At 37.3% G+C, this 25,222-nt stretch overlaps 1 protein-coding gene across 1 annotated transcript in view; it reads left to right on the top strand.

Annotated features, from left to right (window-relative positions):
* Nucleotides 1–1,617: 1,617 nt before the first annotated feature.
* The window catches only part of INO80 (INO80 complex ATPase subunit), a 61,946-nt gene continuing 38,341 nt past the window's right edge, over nt 1,618–25,222 (top strand). Inside the window, 17 exon segments of the mRNA XM_009640217.2 lie at nt 1,618–1,639; nt 7,418–7,603; nt 8,456–8,622; nt 8,719–8,786; nt 10,288–10,449; nt 11,622–11,742; nt 13,035–13,249; nt 14,292–14,345; nt 15,934–16,137; nt 17,440–17,635; nt 17,832–17,899; nt 18,227–18,436; nt 19,028–19,108; nt 20,305–20,400; nt 23,017–23,076; nt 23,687–23,829; nt 24,877–24,961. Of these exon segments, the coding sequence (XP_009638512.2) occupies nt 7,461–7,603; nt 8,456–8,622; nt 8,719–8,786; nt 10,288–10,449; nt 11,622–11,742; nt 13,035–13,249; nt 14,292–14,345; nt 15,934–16,137; nt 17,440–17,635; nt 17,832–17,899; nt 18,227–18,436; nt 19,028–19,108; nt 20,305–20,400; nt 23,017–23,076; nt 23,687–23,829; nt 24,877–24,961 (2,073 nt within the window). The 5' untranslated portion in view covers nt 1,618–1,639; nt 7,418–7,460.

The following is a 25,222-nucleotide window of genomic DNA, read 5'->3' as shown; positions in this document are numbered from 1 at the left end:
TCCGAACGGCGACCGGCGTCGGCGGGGAGGTGTGGCGTGCCAAACCGGCCTCGCTGCCGCTGAAAAGCACCGACGAGGGGTACATGAAACAGAGTTCAGTGGTGCGTTTGCCCTGGTGAATAACGTGCCCCAGGAAGCACCTTTTTAAAGCTGTGGTATAAAGTCTAATCCTCTTTCGCTGCAAACACACAGCCTAATACAATTTCCGCTGTGATTAGTAGCATTTGGCGTTACACATTCTTTCTGTTACCCCGTTGCTGGCCTTGTGTGTTAAGTTTTCCTCTCGGCAGTGTTGTAGGTGGTAATAATAAGTTCCTTGAGATTATTTTCTTTGGCGCACGAAGATAATGGTGCCAGTCAAGTTCCTTTTTTATAGGGAAATGCCTTTATGTGCATTATTAGACTTTCAGTTTCCTCTCATATGAGCAAATCTGCCGTGTGGATTTGTACAGCACATCTGATACGCCTGTATGTGACCATCACTCATCCTTTTTTAATTTACACGAATCAGAAGTGATCTATTTTTGTTGTCATTCCTTTAATGTGTGTGTATAAGAGTAGGTCGTGACATCCAGGATTGGCAAGATAGTGAGGGAAAAGTACAAGAAATAGGACTGTAGCTTGAACCTTTTCCCAATGTTTAAGGATAGTCCCTGTAATTCATATCTAGTCCATCTCTCGCAGGTATATTGTTAAAGTTGCTTAAAATACTGCCCTGCCTCTCTTGACCATTTAAATGAACAAGTTTTGTTCTGGTTTAGTATCATGTAATAAGCTGTAAATTCTGCAATAAGCATGCTACTTGACAAGCTAAATTACACGCCAGGGATTGGTTTAGATGGCAAGAAGAAAATGGTCCTCTTAGAGCTTTCTTGGACATAGTTCCTTTTTCGTGGTCTGGGGTGGAGGGAGTAAAAACCAAACAAAACCAAAAACATCCATGCACTTTGTATTTTGTGCACGCAGAGAGAGGAGTGAAGCAATGGCAATGTATGAGGGTAACAGACGGTGCTGTTGCGTAGTGCAGAGAGTGTGGGTACGTTCTCAGAGGTCTCTATAAATACCGTTAACTGCCCTTTTGGGACAAGATTGACTCTAACTGAACAGTTAAATGGTTAGGTTTGTTTTTCTGCTCGTCATTTTTCTGCTAGTTTAAACATGGAGGCAGAGCGGTGACATACCAACTTTTGTGTTTGATATGTTTTAAGGTATTCTGTCATTCACTTATGTATATGCTTCTGATAGGGTTTTTTTTTAGAGCTGTGTAGTGCTTTTTTTCTCCCTTTTTTAATAATAAATTAGGTCCTACCTGTGACTGTTATTTCTGCAATTAGAAAATGCAAAGCCTGTGCCCCACTGGCTCTTCTCTGTATTTAAAAGCAATTAAAAGGTGGAGCAGAGATCAATGAAATGCCGTCTCATTCCTTGGAAAACAACATAAAACCTTAACATAAAAGCAAAACAGCTAAGTACTGTATATATCACAGTATCTAGTTTTAACTAGATTTTATTACTCAGAAAAGCAGTTAAAATGGCTTCTTTTTCATTTCAAACTGAAAGGGTGTGAGCTCACACTTCACTTGTATGTACCTGTCTTTTATTCAATCAACTTGAGTTTAGTGGAGACTGAGGGCTTTAGGTTTGTATGAAATATCCTCCTATCTTTTTTTTTTTTAAAGCAATAATCTCTAATGTATCAAAGTTACATTTAAGACATTGCAATAAAAAAGATTATATGGGAATTATGTTCTGCTTTGAGACCTGGCATATAGTGGACTCTGGAAAATGGTTGTCAGTGCACCTATATGTTTATCAAAGCAAGCTAAAATGTGAGAGGGGAAAGAAGAGCGTGTAATTCTCTTCCAAGCAAAATACCTCTTCAGGCTTTTTTGTGCCACCATAATAATCTGTATTAGAGATTATATACTTATAAAGAAATCTGGCAAAAATATACCTACCTGTGCTAATGTAGGTTTTCCACATACATCTTGACTTAATTTTCCGTGTGGATACGTATGTTTGTGTCAGGGGTTATTCTGGAGATGTTACTACAGGAAATCCTTAGAGTATTCTGCTATTCTAGTGAGAGTTGTATGTCTTGAATGGAAATTTCTTAAAGAAAGAAAAGCATCATGGGTGTTCATATCAGTTTGGAAAATCTCTCTTAATAAGTTGGTGTCAAAATGCAAAGCACGAAAAGACTATGTGTGGGGAAAAAGCGCAAAACTGCTAAAATTGCGAGGGAACTAAAATTGCATAGAAGGTTGTATTCTTGCTCCCACATTTTAATCCTGCTTTATGGATAAAGCTCTCAATGCTGCAAATAGGGAGAAGAGGAATACATACTTTCCATGTGTAAATTAGGATTTCAAGTTTTTGTCCACTTGAGTGTTTAGTCACTGTGCTTACACCAGTTGGATGGAGGAGAGGTAAGAAGCTCTGCTGTTGTGGGCAGAAATACTTGAACAAATAAGCGTGCTCACCTGCTGGCTGGTAACACTTCATCTACACACACTTAATGTGTGGCTGGCAAGACCGTTTGAGTTAGTTTTACGCCACCAATTTGCCTTCTTGCATTTGTTATAGGCTAAGAAGGGGTACTGTGGATTAGCTGCTGTGTTGTACCTTACACCTCTACAGCAGCTTGTGTTTGTGTATGTGCCCTCATCTAGGAGTGTAGCTGTTGCCAACATTTACTGTAATGTTTGATGTGAGTCTTAGGCATAAAAAGAAAAAGTAATCCTCTGGGCCTTACCTGAGGTGTAGAGATGCCAGCAACTGACAGGAGGAAAAAAAAGAAAAGAAAAACGAGGCTCCTGGAGGAAAAAGTACTATTTCAAACAGCTGTACGATGCAGATCCTTTCTAGCTTGCTGCTAGGCACGAGTGCCAAACTCTGCGCTTGCCATCTATGGGGGTCCTGCTTTAAATTGATATCGGTAGCAAAAACCTGTTGGACTTCATTCAGAAATAGCCAGCAGATACCTATTTAAACTGGAAGAACCTACTTTTAAAGCTAAGCTGCTTCATGAGAGCAGTGTTTTTGCTGTTTGATTGGTGCAGGTCGGTGGGTATAAAACTTAGAAACCTTATTATAAAACATGACTATGTTATGCTCTCTAAGGACGCCCTTGGAGGATTCTTTTCCAGTGCTGGGTGTTTACTTACTGACTAGGCATTGTAATGGGCAGACTTGAAAAACAGAGGCAAGAAACCCCACACCTACATTAACATTGAAATAAGCAATGTGATTTAAAACAGGGTAGGGAAGGCTTCTTCAGAACTGAACTTAGGTCTTTAAAAAAATATATATGATCATGAAGGTTATTATATGAAGTTGATATAGATAAACTAGACTCGGATCCTGCTGGTGGTATTTTACTTGTGCCTTTAATAATTCAAAGGGCTGCATTATACAATTAAATGGTTTCAGTGTGAGCTTCTGATTAAGTAAGAATGTTAGAGGATTCAAAGTGCCAGCCAGGCAGTGCAGCAGCTATTTATTTCCAAATGCCAATTTTCTAAACTGTTTATAACTCCAGGGGAGATGAAGGGAGAAAGTAAATAACTACTGAATGCGATACTGAAATTTAACATAAAATTGGCATGTATCAGTAAGAAAGTCATGGTGGCAGCATACAGTCATTTTACCACCTGTAATATGAGTATTTCCCTCAATGTTACCATCAACAACGAAAACATTTGAAAAATCTGTATTTCTGCAGTCTTCCTGAAACCGAGTAGGCAAAAGGACAGATTTGTTTCAAAAATGGCAAGGAAAAGGGGAATGAATGTCATCACCATGTAAATCCACTGAAGCAATGTCTCGGTGACATCCTGAACACTGTTACCTACTGTAGTGGATCAGGCTCTCATGTGCCTCTCGCTTGTTTATTCCCATCTTCTCTCACTTCAATATTCAAGCAGTTTTTGTTATTGGAAATCTTTGTTTCTTAAAACCTAGAGTGGGGACAGAAGAACAGGGAATAAAGAAGAATCTGTCGATTAGCTTCCTGTATTATTACTTGGATCAACAGAGAAGCGCTGTGGGACTGTTAGCATATAAATAAATGAAAGGCTGAATTCAATGGCTGAGCTATTCTCTATTCAATATGGTTGTGTAACACTTATTAAATTTGCTTTGGGTATTGTTAATACATTTAAGAATATTATTTAGCTCTACTCTGTTTATTTGTTTATTCGGTAGGCGGGATACAGATGAGTAACTGTTTTGAGGACAAGAGTAATTAACTTTGTATGTACAGGAGCCTCTTGGGACAATTCAAATAGGAAGACAAGCAAAAGCTGGTCTTTTTCTGTGGGTGAAATGTGGAGTACTTCTGCTATGTCAGCACAAGGAGGACTTTTTTAAATGCAGATGTAAGGTTTCCTGATCTGGGAAGTAATATTTTAAAACATAGGTATCTGAAAAAAGTACAGATGAGACAAGTACTTAGCATGTACACATGCAAAGTGTACATGCTTAGCATAGTGTACACAACAAGAGGATTTACTATGTTAAAATAAGGAATGAAACCTACTCTTAGCAGTTACTGCAGTCATTGCAGGCAGAGTGTATTACCAGGGAGCTCTGTGCAGTAGGAATGAGCCACTACTGAAAAAATACCTTAATTTTCTAACTAATAAACACATCTGATGGCATCTTCTTTTCATAGGGTCATTTATATCTTATAAGTAAAGAAATAACTTCTGCTGGGTTATTTCCTAAGCTGTATGAGCATGGAGCCAGATGAGCACCACTGCCTGGGTGGAGGAGAGGCTCTGATCCAGTCTGGTGAATCTTCTTAGACCAGCACTTAGGCAAGTGCCTCTGGGCAGCTAGAAGAGTATCCAGTTACTCATTTTAGATCAGGAATATGATTGTGTTTGTTTTGCACCTGGCCTGTTTGCTGTCCTGCAGTTAAAAACTTGACCTTGAATCTATCTTAGTTCTTTCCCTTTATTTTGCTGTTAAGCTTTTATAGTTTTGTGAGGGCAGGGCTCACTGGGGTGCAAAAGAGCACATTTGGTTTGTTCGCTTCCTTGGAGGCAGTGAATCCAAATGAAGTCCTGTGTGCTTTGTGGCTCGTGGGGCACATTTCTTTCCTGCAAGGCCTCAAGGACAGGCAATGCTACCAAATGTTGAGTTTTAGGAAAGAGTTTTTCTGCAAAGAGCAGATAGGGGAAAGGTACCTTGTAGTTCTGAGCAAAATCATTAAACAATGGTTGCATGTAATGTTTTGGCTGGGAAGGTAAAATAATACTGTTCACTGTTGTTGACAGATACATTTTGAAATGGACTGACAAAAGGGTTCACTGTACTTTTTTTGGTATGATACGAGGGGTAGAATCTTGTTCCTATAATGTTTATTGGTGATCTGAAAGAAAACCACTTTTACCTTCTTGGTGTCCCCTTCTATCTCCTCCTGAATGATTTCTTCCATCAGAGACACAAGTTTCATGTTTCCTCTTGTTTTCTAACCTCTTTACTTTCTTCATGGCCCTCTTGGAAGACAGTTTTTATTTTAGGGTGGCTTTTTTTCAGATGGCTGTTAAGCAATATGACATGTAGATGAAAGTTTCTTGGAAAACATGAATCTTAATACCCCTATCATAGGGAAAGCTTTCAGGTACTTTGTTCTGTCTGTTAACCTCTGCTGGAAATGGGTCTTTGGTAGCAGAGGTCAATCACTCCATTGCTGACAGGTATACGAAGATCTAGCGTATAGAAAGCTGAACCTAGATTGCTTCAGTCTAAAAATAATTTTTAAATGAGGGCTGTTATTCTGTCTAACAATTTATGGCATGCTGTTGTTTATTCTGTATAGATAAAGATATTAACTCAAGGATAGGTGTTCATTAAAAAATAATAAAATTTGCTTTTGTTCAACCACAGCCATTAGTCTCAAGGTGGCAATCACTTACCATACTTTTTTGTAACTTTGGAAGTTCTGAATTTGTTCTACAATTTTTGAGGACAAAAGACTTGAAAAAGTTGGATGCTGGTTTTCAGACTGTATGTGTGCAGAGAGAACAATTTGAAGACCAGATACTCAATCTGTGTTTTCACTTATATAAGCTTAAAACAATTTAGTCATTAACAATTTAACAATTGAACAAATATAAAATGTTTTGCGGTAAAATAATGTGAAGTTTGCTTCAGATTTTGCAGTATTTTTAAGTAGTGATAGAAGCCAGAAGAATCCTTCAGAAGAACAATTAATCTACATCTTTCAAAAGCTGACTGGTTTTATTTTTGTCCTTCACCAGAAGCAAAAGCTTAAGTCTTATTAGTAAATATTACTATATTTAGGGTATTGACAGCACTTTCATTTGTACAGTAACAACTGTGGCATTAGAAATAATTTAAAATTATCTTTCTCACTATTAATATAACAGTGATGGCATCGTTTGTAACCAAAGAAAAATAAAATTCCAGTTGACAGAGCTATTACTGTAACGGTTGTTATGGCATCTTTTGTAGTTGAAGGAAAATAAAACTGCAGTTGATAGAGCTATAAAATGTTTTGATAGTTTTGTTTTTAAAGTATGTATTATGCAAATATTGTACGGGGTGTGGTTTTGTTTGGTTTTTTTTTTTAAGAATCTAAAATCCTGGGAACAAATAGAAAAGGAAAATTAGGCAGGCTATTTTTACTAGTTGAAAAAACATAAAGCTAGAGTGTGTTCTAAATTTCTAAATATAAAAAATTGTGTAATAAACTGCTAATTATGTGTTACTTTTTCTTTAATAAAGATACCAGTCGAATTTTAGACTGGAGTTTTTTTGGTCAAGTATTTGTAGCTTGTTTGTCAACACGTAACAGCTATGTTCTGAGTGCTTTAAAGTAAAGTGAAAGTCTTACAAGTATTCCAGCTGTGAATCAAATGATAAAAACAACAGAAGAACAGTATTTTCAGTAGTCCTTCCTTTTGGAGTAAGTTTATATATATATGGTTCAACTTAAGAATAATTTAATTTTTTTCGTTCAGTGTTGATGATACGTGGCTGGCCTCTGTTCAGAGTTAAACATGTTATCTTTAATAGTCATGAAAGTTTACTTCAGATGCTCAAGGACTGGCTTCATTGTACTTTGCATTTCTGTGTCACCACATGGATTATCATACTAAGTCAGTGCAGTGCTCATTCCTATCAAACAGCATCCATGAAGTCATAAAGCAGAAAACTAAGAATCTAGTTTTTGGCTATGGTAATATTGAGGTGGAAAGTTTAGTGTGAATTTCTGTTTGTTTAATATACCTATTAACTGCAGCTTAAGCTTTTTGCCCAGAACTACCTCCATTAGGTGTTCTGCAAAATATTAGCATTTGGCATAGCGTGCAGTACATTTGCCTGCTCACCCAGTTGGTTCCTTTCAGAGGTGGTGGTGCGATGACAACTTGTTTCTTCTTAACAGCTGTGTGTTCAGAGGCACCTGTGCATGAGGAGAAGTTTGTTCTATGGCCTCAGAGCTGAGTGCCAGGGAGGATGGCAGCTGCTCAGAGCTGGCAAAACCCCTTTATCTGCAATATCTGGAGAAAGCTCTTCAACTGGATCAGTTTTTACGACAGACGTCTGCCATCTTTAACAGGAGTATATCCAGGTACCTCTTCCATTTTCCGTTGGGAATACCAAGGAAGGACAAGCAATTTTATTATATTGTTCCCAGGCATCACCGTATTAAGGGTTTAGTGGTGACTTGTTCATTGTAAACTGTTCTCCTTTAAAGGTTTTTGCACTGTGCTTTTCTTAGCTCACACTGATAACTCAGTGTGTAACCAGCCCACGTACAAATTAGTGTGATGTTTTAAAGTTCTTTTTCGTAGCTGAGTGGCCAAAACTTTCCTTGTCTGCAAAAAATAGGATTAAAAAGCACTAAGTTGATTTTTCAGGGAGATGGCCTGTAGCCATAAATGAAATGCAAAGACTGTTGTCAGATGCAGAATGTGTATGTAAATTATAGCAATGAGAAATGAGTCATCAAGGTATATTTCTATCCCAAAACAATTTATGTTTAATTTCATCAGTGTTTTGGAATTGTAGAGTTACAGAACTAATAACTATTGGTAATAGAAAACAGGTATATTTACAAGTGAGATCCACACAAGAAGTAGAAAAAGTGTAGCTTTATATTTCTCACATGTTCAGTAGTGCTGAGGATGACAATACTGTGCTTTGGTTTGACTTGATACTGGTTTCTTGCTTCTCAAATTAGATACCTAAAGACTGAAGTTGCAGGTTGATAGCATAGCCAGGCTGGTCTGATGATTAACTACTGCTCAGAGGTTAATGGAAAATTATTAACAGCAGTATTTCTAATGTGTAAAATTACATGTGAAGCTGTCTCAATCCTCAAACCTCTAAACAAATGGCCACATGTAAGAAAAGTTGCATGGCTATCTCCTCTTTTGAATATTTTCCTTTCATTGTCACCATATCATGTATCTTCTTGCAGTGACGAAAGTGAAGATGGATTGGATGACAATCCTTTGCTGCCTCAGTCTGGGGATCCCCTGATGCAAGTTAAGGAGGAGCCTCCAAACTCTTTGCTTGGGGAGTCTTCTGGAGCAGGGAATTCCGGGATGCTGAACACACATTCCCTGAATGGAGTACTGCAGCCAGGTAGGCACGCACTAGATTGAATCTCTGCTTTCTTTGGGATAAGCGGGGAAAAGCATTATTTCTTAAGAACTTCATTTTTATTTTTTCACTAAACAGAACCAAAGTCTGAAAAAGGGAACTTGTATAACTTTTCCAAACTGAAGAAAAGCAGAAAGTGGCTGAAGGTAAGAATATTGCAAAGAAATGCAGCTATTATGAAATCTGTGAGTAGAGTTCCAGTCAACATCCTGTAGACAGTGGTGAGTGATTCCATCCTGTCATCTGACATAGATCATGGTGTGGAAACATGTAAGCAAGCAGACGGCAACAAGAAAATAAGTTGAGCACTGGTCAGAGCATTATCACAAATTATCACAGATACGATTTCCAAATACAGTAAGTTTACAGTAATTTTGTTTGTTCTTATCTCAGTAGTCCATTTAATTTTACTTTACATGTTCTACCAAGAGCTCAGAAAGCTAGACTAACGTGTTTTAAGAGCTGCCCTAAATCATGTGATGCACTTTAATTGATGCAAAATCTCACACTGGAAGAGGCATAAGGTGATACAGAGATGTGGTAATGTTTTGTGTTGCTGAAAAGAGGGCTCCAAATGAATGAATTCTTTAGTCTTGTTCTATGTTGGCTTGTTGTTTGCTGCACTATCTCTTTTGAGGTAACTGGGAGCCAGTGTCCCTTGCAAAGAAGAAAGGAATGGGTTTTTTGGGGGGGTTGTTTTTGGTTGGGTTTGTTTTGGTTTTTTTTTTTACATTAAGAAAAAACACGTACCAAAGCAAAAAAATACATTCTACAGAGGCTTCTCATCTTGGAAATGGAAAGAAAGAAGAGTATTTGACAGTTGATAAGGAACATTGTATTAGACTTCGGGTAGAACAAAATACAATTATAGTCTCTGTAGATTTGAGGCTTTCATTTTCATTGTGTAGCAAAATGGAGAGTAGGCATTTCAGTTTTGGTGAGCAGCAGCATTTTAGTTAAACTTCACAGTGAGTATACGTTCGGAAACTTGAGGTGATTTTAGTACGCTGTCCAAATTAAAATGAGCTATTATGAAGTATATTAAATGGACATTTGGGACTTCGCTGAAAATTGGTATCTAAGATGAAGTCAGTACGAGGTCCAAATGAGGATGGAAGGAGAGTGGAATGGTGGCTTTATACCATTTTTGCATTTTCATTGTACTGTAGCCTTCTCTAGTTAGCACAAACAGGTTGCCAAGAGGACAGACAAGAGCCCAACCTGCTGCAACTGATGCAGATGGAAGTGGCAGAACAGCAGGACAAACTGCAAATGGGTTAGGAAAGTACCTGCAACAGTAAATGCCCCTACTGGTATCCTGGATTTTCTCACTGCTGCTTTTCTGAGACCACAAACAGACAAAGTGGGTTCTAAAATGACTTAAGTATCACCAAACTAACAGAAAACTGCCTCCCCCCAAATCAGAAAATGTGTATTGGATTCACTGCTATGCAGTACTGTACCTCAGAAAACTGTTTTCCATTTGAGGCATTTCAGATGTAAGACACTTTTGTAAATGCTAAGTATTGTTGTTGAGCCAGACCCTCAGCCCTTTATTAGGTAAAGGCTCAAGAGTGCTTTGCATAAATAAACAATTCAGTATAGGGACTTGTGATTGTTAAATTAGTTTCCATTTATTCTTGTTAGAGTATCCTTCTGAGTGATGACTCCAGTGACACAGACTCACCAAGTGATGAGGACGGAGAGGAGGAAGAAGAATTTTCTCTTTCAAGGGAAGAACTTCACAATATGCTGCGATTACACAAATATAAGAAACTGCATCAGAGTAAATATAGCAAAGACAAAGAGGTAAAAATCCAGAATTTTTACATTTCCTTGAGTTTTATTTTTTCCTTTAACTGCATTATTTTAACTGCTCTTACATTTTTATCAAAAATCATAATATTTTGTGGACTGGAAAATACCCTGTTGTTTGGCAAACTAGAATAACATCAGTTTCAGACAAGGGTTATCTAATTAAATACATACAGATTGAAAAGCTATTGATGCCTTGTGCTGAGAATCTGTCAATAATTTATGGAGCTAGTACTGGCACATGTGTTATATATAGCTTCCATAATGCTCTGTCCCATTCACTAGAGCAAATATAGGGTGCTAGAATGCAAGATTTGGATAATATATATGAAAACTGAGGTGCTGTGGGTTAAATTCTAATACAGGTAGTAGCTGCTGTTCAAGACTAAAATTGTATCTTTAAACCTAAAGCAGTATACTTGCATCATCATTGAGGTGACAAATAGTAAGGCAATGTTTACCTTCTTGAAAGGGAGTTCCTCATTTTCTTTCTTACTGTTTTCTGTCATTCTTTGGGGTTTTACTTGGCTTTCTTTTTTTCTTTCTTGCCTTTCTTTTTTATTTTGGATTTGCCTGTTTATATTTAACCTGTGCATAGTTCTTTAATATTTTAGTTGAATAATGCTTGGAATATATTGACTTTTCTGGTAATTTGGGGGAAAAATGCCGAGGCAACTATATTTTTACTCAACAATCTGAATGTTCAAGTTGTTTGTTCTTGTGGAAATCTTTTGAACGCCTTTTATCTAAACCTGTCCTTTTACATCCTTTGGAATGATAAAGTAGAACACATATGTAATTTGGGAATGCAAGCAAAACAAATAGGAGGTCCATGATTGGACCACTTAATGTAATGTGCTGTCTTGCTGGGCAGCACCCATATGGAAAAGGTAGAGCAGTATGTTTTGAAAGTGTAAGCTTCACTGCCCACTCTTCCCGTCTTACTTAACTTGGTGGGATTGGCTCCCTGTGCAGAACTTGGAGATCACCTCTGGGAGCAGTGGTTTCACTTTGTACACTGTATGATCCTTGATAACAATACTAAATATGGAGAAGTGTTGACATCTTATTTATGATCAAGATCTGAACTTGTTTACCTACATCTCTCTGTTACCTGCTATGTCTCTTTTCCACTACTGTGCTCATTTCATTTACGCCCACTTCAGTTGCAGCAATATCAGTACTACAGTGCAGGACTGCTGTCTACTCATGATCCTTACTACGAGCAGCAGCGCCACCTGCTAGGGCCCAAGAAAAAGAAGTTTAAAGAAGAGAAAAAACTAAAAGGTAAAGTCACTAACCTTGTGTTTTTAAACGGCTGCTGTGATTAATCTTCTTTCCTACGTTACTTCCTTTGAATAAACATAAATATTAAAAACTTCAGGGTTTTGCATGGAAATACCCAGTTCTGTCAAAGGAAAAAATCTTGAGAAAATACTGTGGTTTATCTTGTGGCTTCTAGAAAGCTAGAGTGAAAAAAAGGAATGTGAATTGAGAGTTCATGGCTTTAGATTTTCTTTGTGGACCTCTGACTCTAGAAAGAATGAGTTATGCAGTAAGTACCTTAGAGCTTTATTCGTCACTTTGCAATCTGTAAATACCATTTTGTATTGTCCATTTACTCAGAGTTTTTTTGAAAACACAATAGTTCCTTGAAAAATGTGGGAACTTACTTAGTACCTGATGTGGTTATTCCTGAATATGTAATTCTAGTGAGCAAGAAATGATGGGGAGTGATAGTGTTTTCTGGAAATTAGAGGGAACTCAGAATTGTTGTCCAATGTGAGTTAAAATAGAATTACTTCTGCAACCTCTCAGCTGGAGTTTCTCAGATGTATGTTTGCCAGGAAGTACAGTTTCCTTTCTTGACTGAGCTGGCAGCAGCTGTAAATCTGTAAGGAAGCAGGAAGAGAAGGCTATGAACTGTCAGCATAAGGTGAATCCTCCCTAGTGCAAGTACTTAAGTTTGAGCTGTGTTTTAAGGGGGCTATTTTGGACTTACTTCCTTCCTATCTTTCTGCAAGTTCCTTTAACTGTGTATTTATTTTTTTTTTGCTAATCTTGCAGCATCCAAGATTTTGCATACCCACAAAGAATATTTTTAATATCTGATACCAGCATCAGTTTCCTCTGAAAGCCGGTATCTGTAATACATGATAATATGCCAATCTCTTTCAATTGCTGAGAAGTTTTGTTTGAGACTTATCCTACCGAATGCTAATGTTGTTACCTTTAAATGTCTTACCTTTACATGTCTTCAAGTAGAATTTTACCACAAAGCAAGAAACATTGCACCAGGTCACAGACATTTTAACTCCTAAGGCATGTTTTCCCTGGGTGGAAAAAATGCATTTCACCACACTATTTATTAAACAGGAAAATCTTTCTATTTTAAAGTGATGAGGAAATATTCAGTGTAAGTGGATGGTACCAGAATTGACAAACGTGAATAAGTTTGGCTTCTTGGTTGGTTCCACACATAAATTGACTAGGATAGTTTACTTGGGAAACATACATGGCTAAATGTATCCCAAAAATAGAAAAAGAAATTGATTTTTGTGATCATTGTTGCCATGCAGGCAAGTTGAAAAAAGTAAAGAAAAAGAGGAGACGGGATGAAGAACTCTCTTCAGAGGAATCACCACGACGCCACCATCACCAGACCAAAGTTTTTGCCAAGTTTTCTCATGATACACCACCACCTGGGTCCAAGAAAAAGCATTTGACTATTGAGCAACTTAATGCACGTCGGCGGAAAGTGTGGCTTAGCATCGTTAAAAAGGAGTTGCCAAAGGTGAGCTTGGCTAACAGCACTAAATCAGTGATGATGGCAAGAAAGTGAAATAGCAAATTATCTTAGTGGGGACTTGACACTTGGAAAAACAGAGTGAAGTAAGATCTGATTTTTCTGGTGATCATTAATAGCCAAACTGATACTTCGTAATCTGTAAGCAAAGTGTAGTTCAAATTTCTTATTGCCAAGGATATGCAAGTGGGTCATGCAGTGCTTTGCCACTGCTTTCATTTGGCTATCTAACCCTTTTCTGTGAATGCTACAGTAAACTCTAGCAGGTACTCCTACTAATCTAAAGGATAGCAACATAGAGCAAACCAATGTCTAGGTTTTACATAAAGTTCAGGAGAAGAGTGTTTCAATCACTGTAGCATGTGTGGTTTTGAAACATTTCAGAAGTAGTTTAGGGAAAAGTGTTTGTATTATTTACAGGACGAGCTTCAGGCACGCTTGAAATAGAAGGCTGGGTTCACTATCACAAATTCTCTGAGATGTGATCAGAGGAGACCTTACAACCTGCTTTTTGGAGTTCACAGTTAACAGATGTTGAATTCTAGGAAGCTGAATATGAGTGATGGCTATAGCATACTTTATGAACTTATAAGCCAGGCAAAGGATATGTGCAATGTGATAGACCTTACTTTTTTCAAAAGACTGATTTTGATCACATGAGGAACATAGGATCTAGATTAATTCTTAACATCTTAGGGAAACAGTGGAAATTTGTGTTGTTTACTTCAGTGATAGCAGTGGAATAAGGAGAACCCTGCTTTGCAATAGTAATAATTAAACAATCCTGAACAAAGAAGTATTTTACATGCTTCGTTCAGGAGTTGGAATACATTTATGTATGCCTTAAATAATTAAGGATGAGAAGCTGTTTAAGTCAAAATAAAAAACACTTACACTACCGGTACCCAATTATACAATAGTGTGCCTGGCTGAGGCTGGCACGTGTATCTGCTGAAGACTGGATGGTGATCTTTAAAATGCTGTGAAGCCACTACCCTTTAACTGATTTTAAGATGGTATTCTTTTATAGGCATACAAACAAAAAGCCTCAGCCCGCAACCTTTTCCTAACCAACAGCAAAAAGGTAAGTGTTGTTTAGCTTTATACTGTTACCTGTACTGGATGTAATAAGCAAACTGTAACCTGTTTATGTTTCTTCTGTTTCTTATAATACTGACTGTACTAGCAGGGCAGTATAGGAGAAAGTGCTGCATAGAAGTAAATTGTCATTTAGTATAAGGCTTTTCATTTTTTAGATATGTCGTTCTGGCGTGTTTCATAGCAACAGATGAAACGAGCAACATGAATTTCTTTCATGAGATCTTTTTGGCTTTCATAAGATTTGGTTTGTACATTTTTAATTTACTGATCTTTGAGACAATAAATTAATGACTTCAGTACACTTTGGCTTTTGAACTGCCCATCTTTCCACTAATTAGAATTTGCTGCTTTAAGCATTCTTGTTTAAATCAAAGGGGCTCTTGGAATATTAAATGTGTTAATTTACAGAAATATATACAGGAGCTGAAATTAAAAGTAAAACAATTTTCTGTTTAAGTGATTGCAAAAGGAATTTATCTCCTCATCAGAGTCTTCTCTGAGAAGTGTTTCTACCTAGAAGGTTTTACTTTAGGAAGACTTAATAATGGCTTTCTGAGCATTTTTCAAGTGTTACGCTCAAGTATCTGATTCATTTATATGGCTAATGAAAAGGTAATCAAGTTTATGGCTGAGAAATGTCAGAGACCAAGATGATGTAGGAAATTTTCTGTTCTGTGTGTACATTATCAAGAAAAGGGACCACTTTCTGTGTAGGGGATACAGAAAACAGGATCTGCATGTATATATTTAAGAAACTTTGCTGGCAGGTAGGTTCTCTCCTATGGCCCTCCTTAGCTAGCAGAGAGTTGATTTCTTTGTGATGTCTGGACAAATAGCTTGCGATTATTGTATTTGTAGGTATCACAAACTGCATTTTAGTCAGTGAGTGATGTGGGGGACTTGAAGGTTTTGAAATTCCACTTTTTTTTTCTTTGCTTTTGTTTTGTTTGATCATTTGAGATCTGTGTGTTAGAATTGTTGATGTGCAAATTTTAGTGGAGGGAAAAAAACCAGCTGTTATAAACATCAAACCCAGCAATTTTGACCGTTATGACAGTGGCATTAATTTATTTATACTAGAATGAAAAATGACTTTGTATTATGCTTCTTCATGAGATGGTAGGAAAATTGCAGGATACTCCCCCACTTTTCAGTCTATTAACATGTGAATGGGATTGTATTCCAGCAATACTGCTGTTGTAGCAGCCTTATTAAAACAGGGAGAAAATGTGGGTACCACAGAAAAGTGTCTGGAATAGATGAGTCAGAGTTGCAGGCAGGCCTCCTTCCTCAGGTCTCCTGAGCCCCTTTCAAGGACCTACCCACCAGATCAATCCTTTAAGCACCATGCCACGCTGAAACTGTCTTCAGGTTTTGTCGTCTTCACTATCTCAGGAGGTTTTTGGAAGTTCATGTTCTCTCATGCCATTTCAGAAGCATTACTGCTGAGTAAAGTATCACAGTTTCTCTCTTCTGAAGGATTGGTTGTAATTAAACTTGATGTTGCTTATTGCTGGCTTTCTTTAAAATCTGCCTATTTTACCACTGTTTCCAAAATGTTGTTTCTCTAGCTTGCCCATCAGTGCATGAGGGAGGTACGTCGAGCTGCTATTCAGGCCCAGAAAAACTGTAAGGAAACTCTGCCACGAGCACGTCGTCTTACCAAAGAGATGCTTCTCTATTGGAAAAAGTATGAAAAGGTGGAAAAAGAACATCGCAAACGAGCTGAGAAAGAGGCTCTGGAGCAACGCAAGCTGGATGAGGAGATGAGAGAGGTACAGCAAAAGCACAGATTGCTGCTAATTAATCTGTTGAGGAGACACAGAATTGACCAGACAATTGGGATTTCTAAATCCAGGTCATGAAATTCAGTTATTTGTTCTGTTTCAGCGGTATTCCACATATTTCTACTGCTATCTTAAAATTCTTTACATAATTCTTCTAGTGTTAGCTAGAGCTGATTAAAAAAAAAAAGTTTTCAAACTGCATAAATTCTTTACAAGTGAATAAAATGGAGAAAAGGATTAAACAAGCATCATGTCTCACAGACATGCATACTCAGTGTTAGTAAGGACCAAGCTTTTGTGATGGTTTGTACGTCATTTTGGGTCCACCTTCCTTTTCATTCACATTGAATTTTCAATTTTTTACCTCTTCTCCCCCCTGCTCTTGTCACACCTCCCCCCGTAAACTGATATCATATGTCATATAGGTGGCACATAATTTTTCTGTGATTGCTTTCTTCTTGGCCAAGTGACAGCTTCATGGACTCCCTTACAGTGTAATAGGGGTTGAATTTAAGAAAAAGCTTTCTTGTCAAAGCTCTCCAGTGGATTTATGGTTGTTACTTTACATGTGTGGTGATGACCTAAGGTTGAGTCTTTAGAATGCTCAAATTATGCTTTTTTTTTATTGTGTTCCTCTCATTCTTGCAAGTTCGTGAGCATTCTGTGAAGGCTTCAGCTGACTTGGATTAATAGACAACTTCTAACTATAGCATTTTTTAACCAGAACGTAAGAATGAGCAGAGATTCTACAATGTCTTGCTGAATCCCAAACTGTGATAATATCTCAACTGTATTACCTAGTGATGTATTTCACATATTCTACCATAATTCTTTTACTAGTAAATAGCAGAATGTTGGAGTTAGGTTGTCATGAGAGGTTTTTTAACTGTCCAGTTCTTTTACTGTCGACCGGTATTTTATACTGTAGACCTGTTTATTTTTGTCAGTCTTTTAATTTTTCAGTGTAAACAAAACTTTTAAACTTTCTTTTATAGGACTGTGGTGTCTGCCATGATTACTGAATTTAAAAGAACTTTTCATTTACAATAATTTTATATTTTAATATAGGTGTATATTGTGGTGGTCAGTGTTCTTATGTACAACTAGTATTCTAGTGTTTTGATACCACAGTGATGTGTATAATATAATCTAGATAGACTAGTTTGTTGATTAGTTACTAGATTAACATTTTTTCTTTTAATTATATTTTAAACATTAAACCTTTGTCCTGTTTTTTTTTTGTTTTTTTTTTTTCCCTTCATCTGTTTTTTGTAAATGCTCTTCTCTCAGGCTAAGAGGCAGCAGCGAAAACTGAACTTCCTGATCACACAAACTGAATTATATGCCCATTTTATGAGTCGTAAACGAGATATTGGACATGATGGAATACAGGAAGAAATCCTACGCAAACTGGAAGACAGCTCTACCCAAAGGCAGATTGATATTGGTGGAGGAGTGGTGGTCAACATTACCCAAGAAGATTATGGTAAGCGATTAATCTAAAGTCCTTTCTGTGTGCTGTTTTGAAATTTACTGTACTCTGCACATTTTCATGCAAACTTAGTATTTCAAGCACAAAATCTTTCTTTGTAAGAAGCACTGCTATAATTACTGGAATTTACCTGCGTGTTAATTTGGGTGGTTACTGCTGCAGAGCTCTAACGTGAAGATGTTGTTTTCAGATAGTAACTATTACAAGGCCCAAGCTCTGAAGAATGCTGAGGATGCTTACCAGATTCATCAGGCCCGGGTATGTATTTTTTGGATTCATGAAGTAGAAGAGAAAGTAGAGTAGTTGGTAAAGGCCACAGAACAAGGTTCTTCCATAGCAGCCAAGTGAAGTAGGTTTGTTTAATCCTGGGTGCCAGATTTGAATTTAATTCTATTGCCGCTTTCCGTGCCAAGCAGGTAGAAACCCAGAATATAAATTATTTGGGCTATGGGAACAGGCTTGTTTTCTGTCAGTTTCTGGCAGACATCCTATGCCTTAATGTGAAGTGTAAAGCCTTTTACTATGCAGTTTCTTGATAAATTAATATGTTCATCATCTTATGCATACTTTCCTCTTCCTGTTTAGACCAGATCATTTGATGAAGATGCAAAGGAGAGTCGGGCAGCTGCTTTACGGGCTGCTAACAAGTCTGGTACTGGCTTTGGAGAGAGTTACAGTTTAGCAAACCCATCTATCCGGGCAGGAGAAGATATTCCACAGCCTACTATTTTCAATGGAAAACTGAAAGGTTACCAACTCAAAGGCATGAATTGGCTGGCCAACCTATATGAGCAGGTATCTTTGTACATCTTGCAAATTTTTAAAACTTGTGGGATTATTTAAGTCATTAAAGTAAACTTGGTCCAAAAAATGTAATGGTTTTAAAAATGGACTGGGTATACTAAATCTGTAATGTCTTCAGAAGAAAGGTAAGTATTATGTAAGCCACCTATCAGTATTCTTGATTATTTAGGAAATAACAGCTTTGAACGGGGCATTAAGTTCAAGATTCTTTATGTGGATCTTTATACAACTGTTTATCACTTAGATTATATACTGAGGAAACTTTTGCTGCTTGGAGCTGCATACTGTTTCAGGTTTTGATCAGCTCGTAAACTGCAGGCAGCCTCGTCCTTGTGTGCATACGCAGTTGGCAATGTGATTGCAAAGTGAAGACAGGCTGAGGAAAAAAAATCAGCCCGAGAAATGTATGAAAGTGGAGATGAGATAAAGTATCTCTTAGTAGAAGACATAAGAGACAATAAGGTGTTTCAGAGTTGTTACACTGGGACTGCTTCCCCTAGATTCAGTGGCAACCATTCTGCTAGTGCTGTATGGATTAAAAAGTAGTAAGGTGAAAGGTTTGCATTTATGGATCTTTTGCAGGGCATCAATGGAATCCTGGCAGATGAAATGGGTCTGGGTAAAACAGTACAAAGTATTGCTCTCCTTGCCCATCTGGCTGAGGTAGGTGGATAACAGCTTATTCCTGGTCAGTGTGCTTGATAGAAGATGCATGCTTTTCACGCTTGAAATGAATTCTAGATTATAAAGCTTAAATGTCTTAAAAAGCATTTTAGCTATGGCATTTCCCCTCATGTTTTGAAAGGGGGTGTGTGTATGTAGATACCTCTGTGTGTGTGTAAATAAAAATGGAATTTTCATTTAGTCACAGAGTAGTCTTTTCGGTTGCGCTTAATGTGAAAGCCTGATAAGAGAACAAGTTGTAGACTTTATGGTTCACTGACTTTTACAAATCAGAGAGACTTGTAGAAATGAAGTCCAAATTCTGAGTTCCATGGCAGTCAGCATGCATTTCCATATTTGTGGGTTTTTGCAGGAAGCACAGTTCTTCTTCTGTGCCAGGCAGACAGACAAAACAGAAAAAGCAATAGGAACTTGCTGCTTTATGTAGAAATTGACATCTTTGTTTAAAAAAAAAAAAAAGTCTTGATTGGCATCCAGTCACTTGCCTTAAATAGGAGATATCAACCAAGTGATACTGAGAGCAGAATTAGCTTCAGTAGTGACCAAATGATAACTACACACATTTGTTATGTTCCTTTTGATACCCATTCACTGGTGCTGTCAGCCACAATAGTGGAAGAATGTGCAGAGCCAGAGGCTCTTGAGCTCATCTGTATGGAAGGAACAACAGATAGGCTTGTCTCCCTGCTGCACTGCAGCTTGAGATTTTTGGAAGCCTACACAGGGCTTTTACTTTTTCTGGCTCTCCCTTCTGCAGGCCAGCTTATAACTACCAGTACATGGTGGCCCAACTTTGTAATTCACCAGAGGGCATTCTAACATTGATGTGATGAAGCAAAGCTTGCCAGTGCCACCTGAAGTTCTTTTCCTACCAAAATGTCAGGGACTGTTAGTAATGTGAAGGTGGCAACTTTCAGAAACGGGGAGCAAGCCAGATTGAAACAGTGGTGGTTGTTCCAGTTTGCTGTTATGAAATCAAGTCCTAGTTAAACATTAGATCTGCTCTGTTTGATTCTGTATCACCCTGCTGTGCTGGGAAGTTTTGTAATGTTGCATGTAGTTCCCTCTCTTATGTAGCCACTGTAATTTAGTAGTTGTAAAGCTGTATCAAACTGTCTCTGTCCCTTCCCCCCAATTCATTTTTATATCTTTTTTTTTTGATGTGTACATTCCAGAGAGAGAACATCTGGGGACCTTTTTTAATAATCTCACCTGCCTCTACTCTTAACAACTGGCACCAGGAGTTTGCCAGATTTGTACCTAAATTTAAGGTAATAAGCATGTGCAAGACAGCTATTTCTGTTTTCTCAAAATCAAACTGTTTTGTTCTCCTGAGTTCTTTGCCACATCTGGATGCCTAATTACTGTGGAATTTGAAACTCTGTAATGGGCCCGATTCTGATATTTTTTTCTGTCATCCTGTTTTTTTCTGGAGCACTCAATTATCTTGTGTTTATAAATGTTCTTACTTGAATCATACAATTTTCCTTTTGCAACAGCTTGAAGGCACCTTCTCAGGGAAGAATTGAAGTGGGGCAGGGAGTGGAGTTCTAATGTGTGGGCCTGGCAGCAGATCCAAGAATAATATTTCAGTCTTATGTACTGTCATTAGGGTTAGAACAGTGTTTTCAGTCATTCCTATCAATTTGGGGAAGATAAAGGTTGTATGTGAACAAAACTGAACTCTAAACAGATTAGAGGGAGAAAGAATGCAGTTGTTATTACAGAAAAATAGAAGAACGATAGGCATACAACTGGTAATCATGAAAAAGGAGAGAAGTGAGGCACCAATAGATAAGAAGAAAAAGATCGTAAGAAAATAAATGCAGTTCATCAGGTATATTGTGAATGTGAAAACATAGTAAGGTAGAAAGCAAGAAATGATCAGTTACGGAAAACAAGCTGCTTGCATATTCCCCAGTGGAAAACATTGGAGTGTTGCAAAGGAAGACTTGAAAAGAAAGTTTACTGCTGAAACAGTGATGAAATTTTAGATTTAAAGATAGACAAAAGTGTCTGAAGCTTGCAGTTACATCTGCAAAGAATAGATTAGAGTTTAAATATTTGAGTTGTTAATGTAGTAACCATTGATATGAAGAGTTCTTGAGTTTTTTTTAAAGATCTGATTTTTTTTTTTTTTACAGAGAACATACAAGAATAGTAAAAGACACCTAGTTATAAGTAACCGGTATACCAGTAACATCCAGGCTAGTTGTTTGAATCTCTTGGCTACTTATTCAGGTGGAGGAAAAGACCTGGAAGTATTACTATAAGTAATATTTGATTTGTTGGTCTGGGGTAGGGCAGTGTTAAAGGACTTGCCTTTTACCAAATAGCTTGCTCTGCCACATTGCTGATGAGACCGTATGTTGGTTATGGTGGTGTATAGTCTGAGGAGTCTATATGAGGACAAGTTGTTCTAGAACATACTTCAGTACTGGATGATTTGAGTGACTTATATTTGGGGGTAAATTGGGATGACTGAGACTTGAAAGAAACTGATGAAGAAATAGAAATGCTTAAGTTAGTGAGGAGTTACTTTTAAAAACCTAAAAAATAATCCATTTATGTATTTGCATGGCCCATAACAATAGGGGCCCTGATTAAAAACCCTGGAGTAGAAAACATTAGAGCACTCAGCCGTTCTACCTACTTACGCTCCTTTAATCAGTTCATTGTATAGAATAGGCAAGCTTATTATTTGTGCTTTCTGCTTCTCATGAAGGAAATACAGAAAACATTTCCAAAATGTAGTCAGGATGCTTATGAAAAGATAATTTTACGGTTTTTGATTTAAAAAAAACCCCAAAACTGTTTCAGTCATTATCTAGCTGTTCTTGGGGTTTATTGCATAATAATACTTCATCCACGGAACAGAACATTTTTTAAAAAGACGTTTTCTAAATTTATGATTGTTACATTTTTACAACTTTGATCAATCTTTTTCAACCAGTTTTGTTCCTGCTTCTAATCATACAGAAATGTATAGTCAATTATGCTTGTTGTAAATCACAGTGAATTAATTTCTTCAGGTCCATGGCAGAATATGTAATCTAAAAGGCAAATCACTTTTTTGGTTAGTCTGATGGTTTTTTACTCACACCTTTATTTCAGTACAGTTGGAAGAATATTCAGCTAAAGGCACTTTGAAATTTGGAGCTTGTGAGTTGAAGGATGGAGAAGTTTTAAGAGCTTTTGCAACCTCAGAAACCATCATTGTTCCTCACTTTGTCTCAGTTGAGTGTAGGCCTTTCATCAGACAGAAGATGGCAGTACAATATTATTAACCAGCAACTGGTTTCAGTGCACTGCAAAGATCTATTCTGAGTAATAGGACACATGAAATTCTGAGCTGTAAATGGATTAACAGATTCCTCTGGCAGTAGCGCCTGCTTTTTAAATCTTATATTAAATAGGGCCAGGCCAGATGTTTTATCTCCAATTTATAGGGATGGTTCTGAAATACAAAGCCAACAGGACAACCAGGAATATTAAGCAGGAAAATGAGCCCACTAATCCTGTAGGGTTAACTGTAGCAGTTGAGGGCAGACCTCTTTCCCCCATAAGCAAAGTATCATTTTTAATTTTTAGAAAAACCTGACTAGAAGGTGTAACATGCTGCTGCGTATTTTGAAATTTTCTCCATAGCTTGACCTAGTCTTTTGTACTAGGCATAAATTGGTTGATACCTTTGCCTGGAATGCTCTGTTTCTAAGAATTTTAAGTGCTTTCTGCTTTTTCTCTGTGTTAACAGACATAATTTCCCTTTTTGTTGTTTTGGAGAAAGAGTTCTGTCTTTCTCATTTTGTAGAATACGTAGTATAAAATTCTAGAGCAGGTATATCTTTATTTGAAAACAATGTCTTTCTACTTTTGTACTGTTCCAGGTGCTACCTTATTGGGGAAATCCCCATGATAGAAAGGTGATCAGGAAGTTCTGGAGTCAGGTAATACTGGCATGACTATGTGCTTTGACCATTTTTGTTATTTGTGAAGAGTAAACCAGAAACTGTTGCTACACCCCAAATGATGTGTAGATACAGAGCTCTGTTTCTTCATCCATGTAGTAGTGTTTTCATTAAGATAATGAGGTAGAAGGCTTCTATTGTGCTGGAGAGCAATACAGTACAGGGCAATTCAAGGCAATATGGAGTTCAGATGAAGAAACTAGAGCTCTGTAAATAAAGCAGGAAGTTTCAGTGTCAAGGACTGTTTATTCTATTTGAGTAACCTAACTCAGGATGCCCAAGTCTAGCATCCCTGCAGGCCTGTCAGATTGTCTCTGATTTAACAACAGAATTTTGTAGGGTTCAATGCCTGGGTCTTGTCTGGCACATTAAGAAGTATCTGAAATTGTTCGGGGACTAATGGGTTGAAGTCCAGATCCACCAGTTGAATAACCATGCTCTAATTAGTTTAAAAAGTCAGCTGGGGAAAAATGCACTAGTAATGAGAAAAGATTATGAAACAGAAGTCTGAAATTACAGTATACACAACTGAACACTTCACAATTTACTTACTTTATGTGGACATTTTTTTCTTGTTTTGTGGTTATAGAAGACATTGTATACTCAGGATGCTCCTTTCCATGTGGTGATTACCAGTTACCAGCTAGTAGTACAGGATGTCAAGTATTTCCAGCGAGTGAAGTGGCAATATATGGTGCTGGATGAAGCGCAAGCACTCAAGAGTAGCTCCAGGTAATAAATTAACTGGAAACAAAATCTTCCCTTTCTATGAATATCGAGAAAACATCAAGATAGAAGTTAGAAGATAGAACAAATTGATAGAAGTTAAAATTGACACACATAAGACACTCTTAAGTGTCTAACCTAGTTAAGTGTCTGTATAACTCTATGACGCTGGATTGATCCACTAGTTTTTTGATTTTAGATTTTCCTTCTCCAAATATGTAAAATGGAATTAAAAAGTAATTGTGGAGCAGAAACTTAGATGGAGTACAGGACAGTTAAACAAAACAGTGTGAAATGCTGTTCATCTTCTTTCCTGACTACTTGCAGAATTCTACCTAGTGAACAGTCTGTAGTCTTTAGTGTATGTTGCTTATATTGGCTCCATTAAATGCATTATTTTGATTCCTTCTTCAGTAGCACTTCCAGACACAAATGAAGGTCAGAACCCTGTGAATACTGTTGGCTGCAATAAAGCCCAATCTTTGCCATAAGACTCTGTGCCAAAAAATTTTCTGGTTGTTTTCAAGTAATAGATTTGTCTGTCTTTACTTCTGTAATTGCTTTCCCATAACCTTTGCCCAAGTTGCCACTGTACACAGTAAGTTAAAGACTACTTTAGATGCAGACTCATTCTGACTGAAGTCTGTCTCTTCAGCATTCTTTGGAAAGTGCCCCTCTTGGCCCATACACTTAGTGTTGTAAAGTCTGAAAAACACATGATACTCTGATTTATAATAACTGTTTCTTTTTGGAAATTAATTATTCCAGTGATGAGATATTATTTGTATCCAAGCATATGTATTTAAAAGGAGTAAAAATATAAGTAGAAAAATAAAATCAATTATGCATGTTTCTTTCTTTGTAATTTCTAAAAGGCTACTTCTTCCTGTAATTGTCTTATGAAAGACTGGGGAGTAGCTGTGATAGTTTTGCCAAGTCACCTCCAAAAATCATTTGGGACGGTCACTGGAGCAATTGGTCTTAAAATACCTTATGTTTCATAGTCTTCTACAAAAAAAAGTTTTAATGATTTTCCTTAATTTTATTCATCAGTGTTCGTTGGAAGATCCTACTACAGTTCCAGTGTCGAAACAGATTGTTGTTGACTGGGACCCCAATCCAGAACACGATGGCTGAGGTATTTGGGAGCTTGCAAGACTTCTCTTTATAATTAGAATATATACTTAAATATTTGTAAACAGTTGAGAAACCTTTTGTATTTTTGTGGTTGTGGGATCACGCTTGTAGCAAACCAGTGACAAACAAACATGGAATCAGCTCTGGGGAGGGCAAAATTTGGAAATGTGCAGCACTTTCAAATAAGAATAGAACTGAAGATAGCTGATGGTTAGTAATACCTCGATTACAGGATGAAATCTAATTCTTGTGGCTTTTCTTT

This window comes from Egretta garzetta, unplaced genomic scaffold, assembly GCF_000687185.1.
Source record: "Egretta garzetta isolate BGI_Z169 unplaced genomic scaffold, ASM68718v1 scaffold526, whole genome shotgun sequence".
NCBI classification, from domain to species: domain Eukaryota; kingdom Metazoa; phylum Chordata; class Aves; order Pelecaniformes; family Ardeidae; genus Egretta; species Egretta garzetta.
This window is presented reverse-complemented; position numbering and strand designations above follow the sequence as displayed.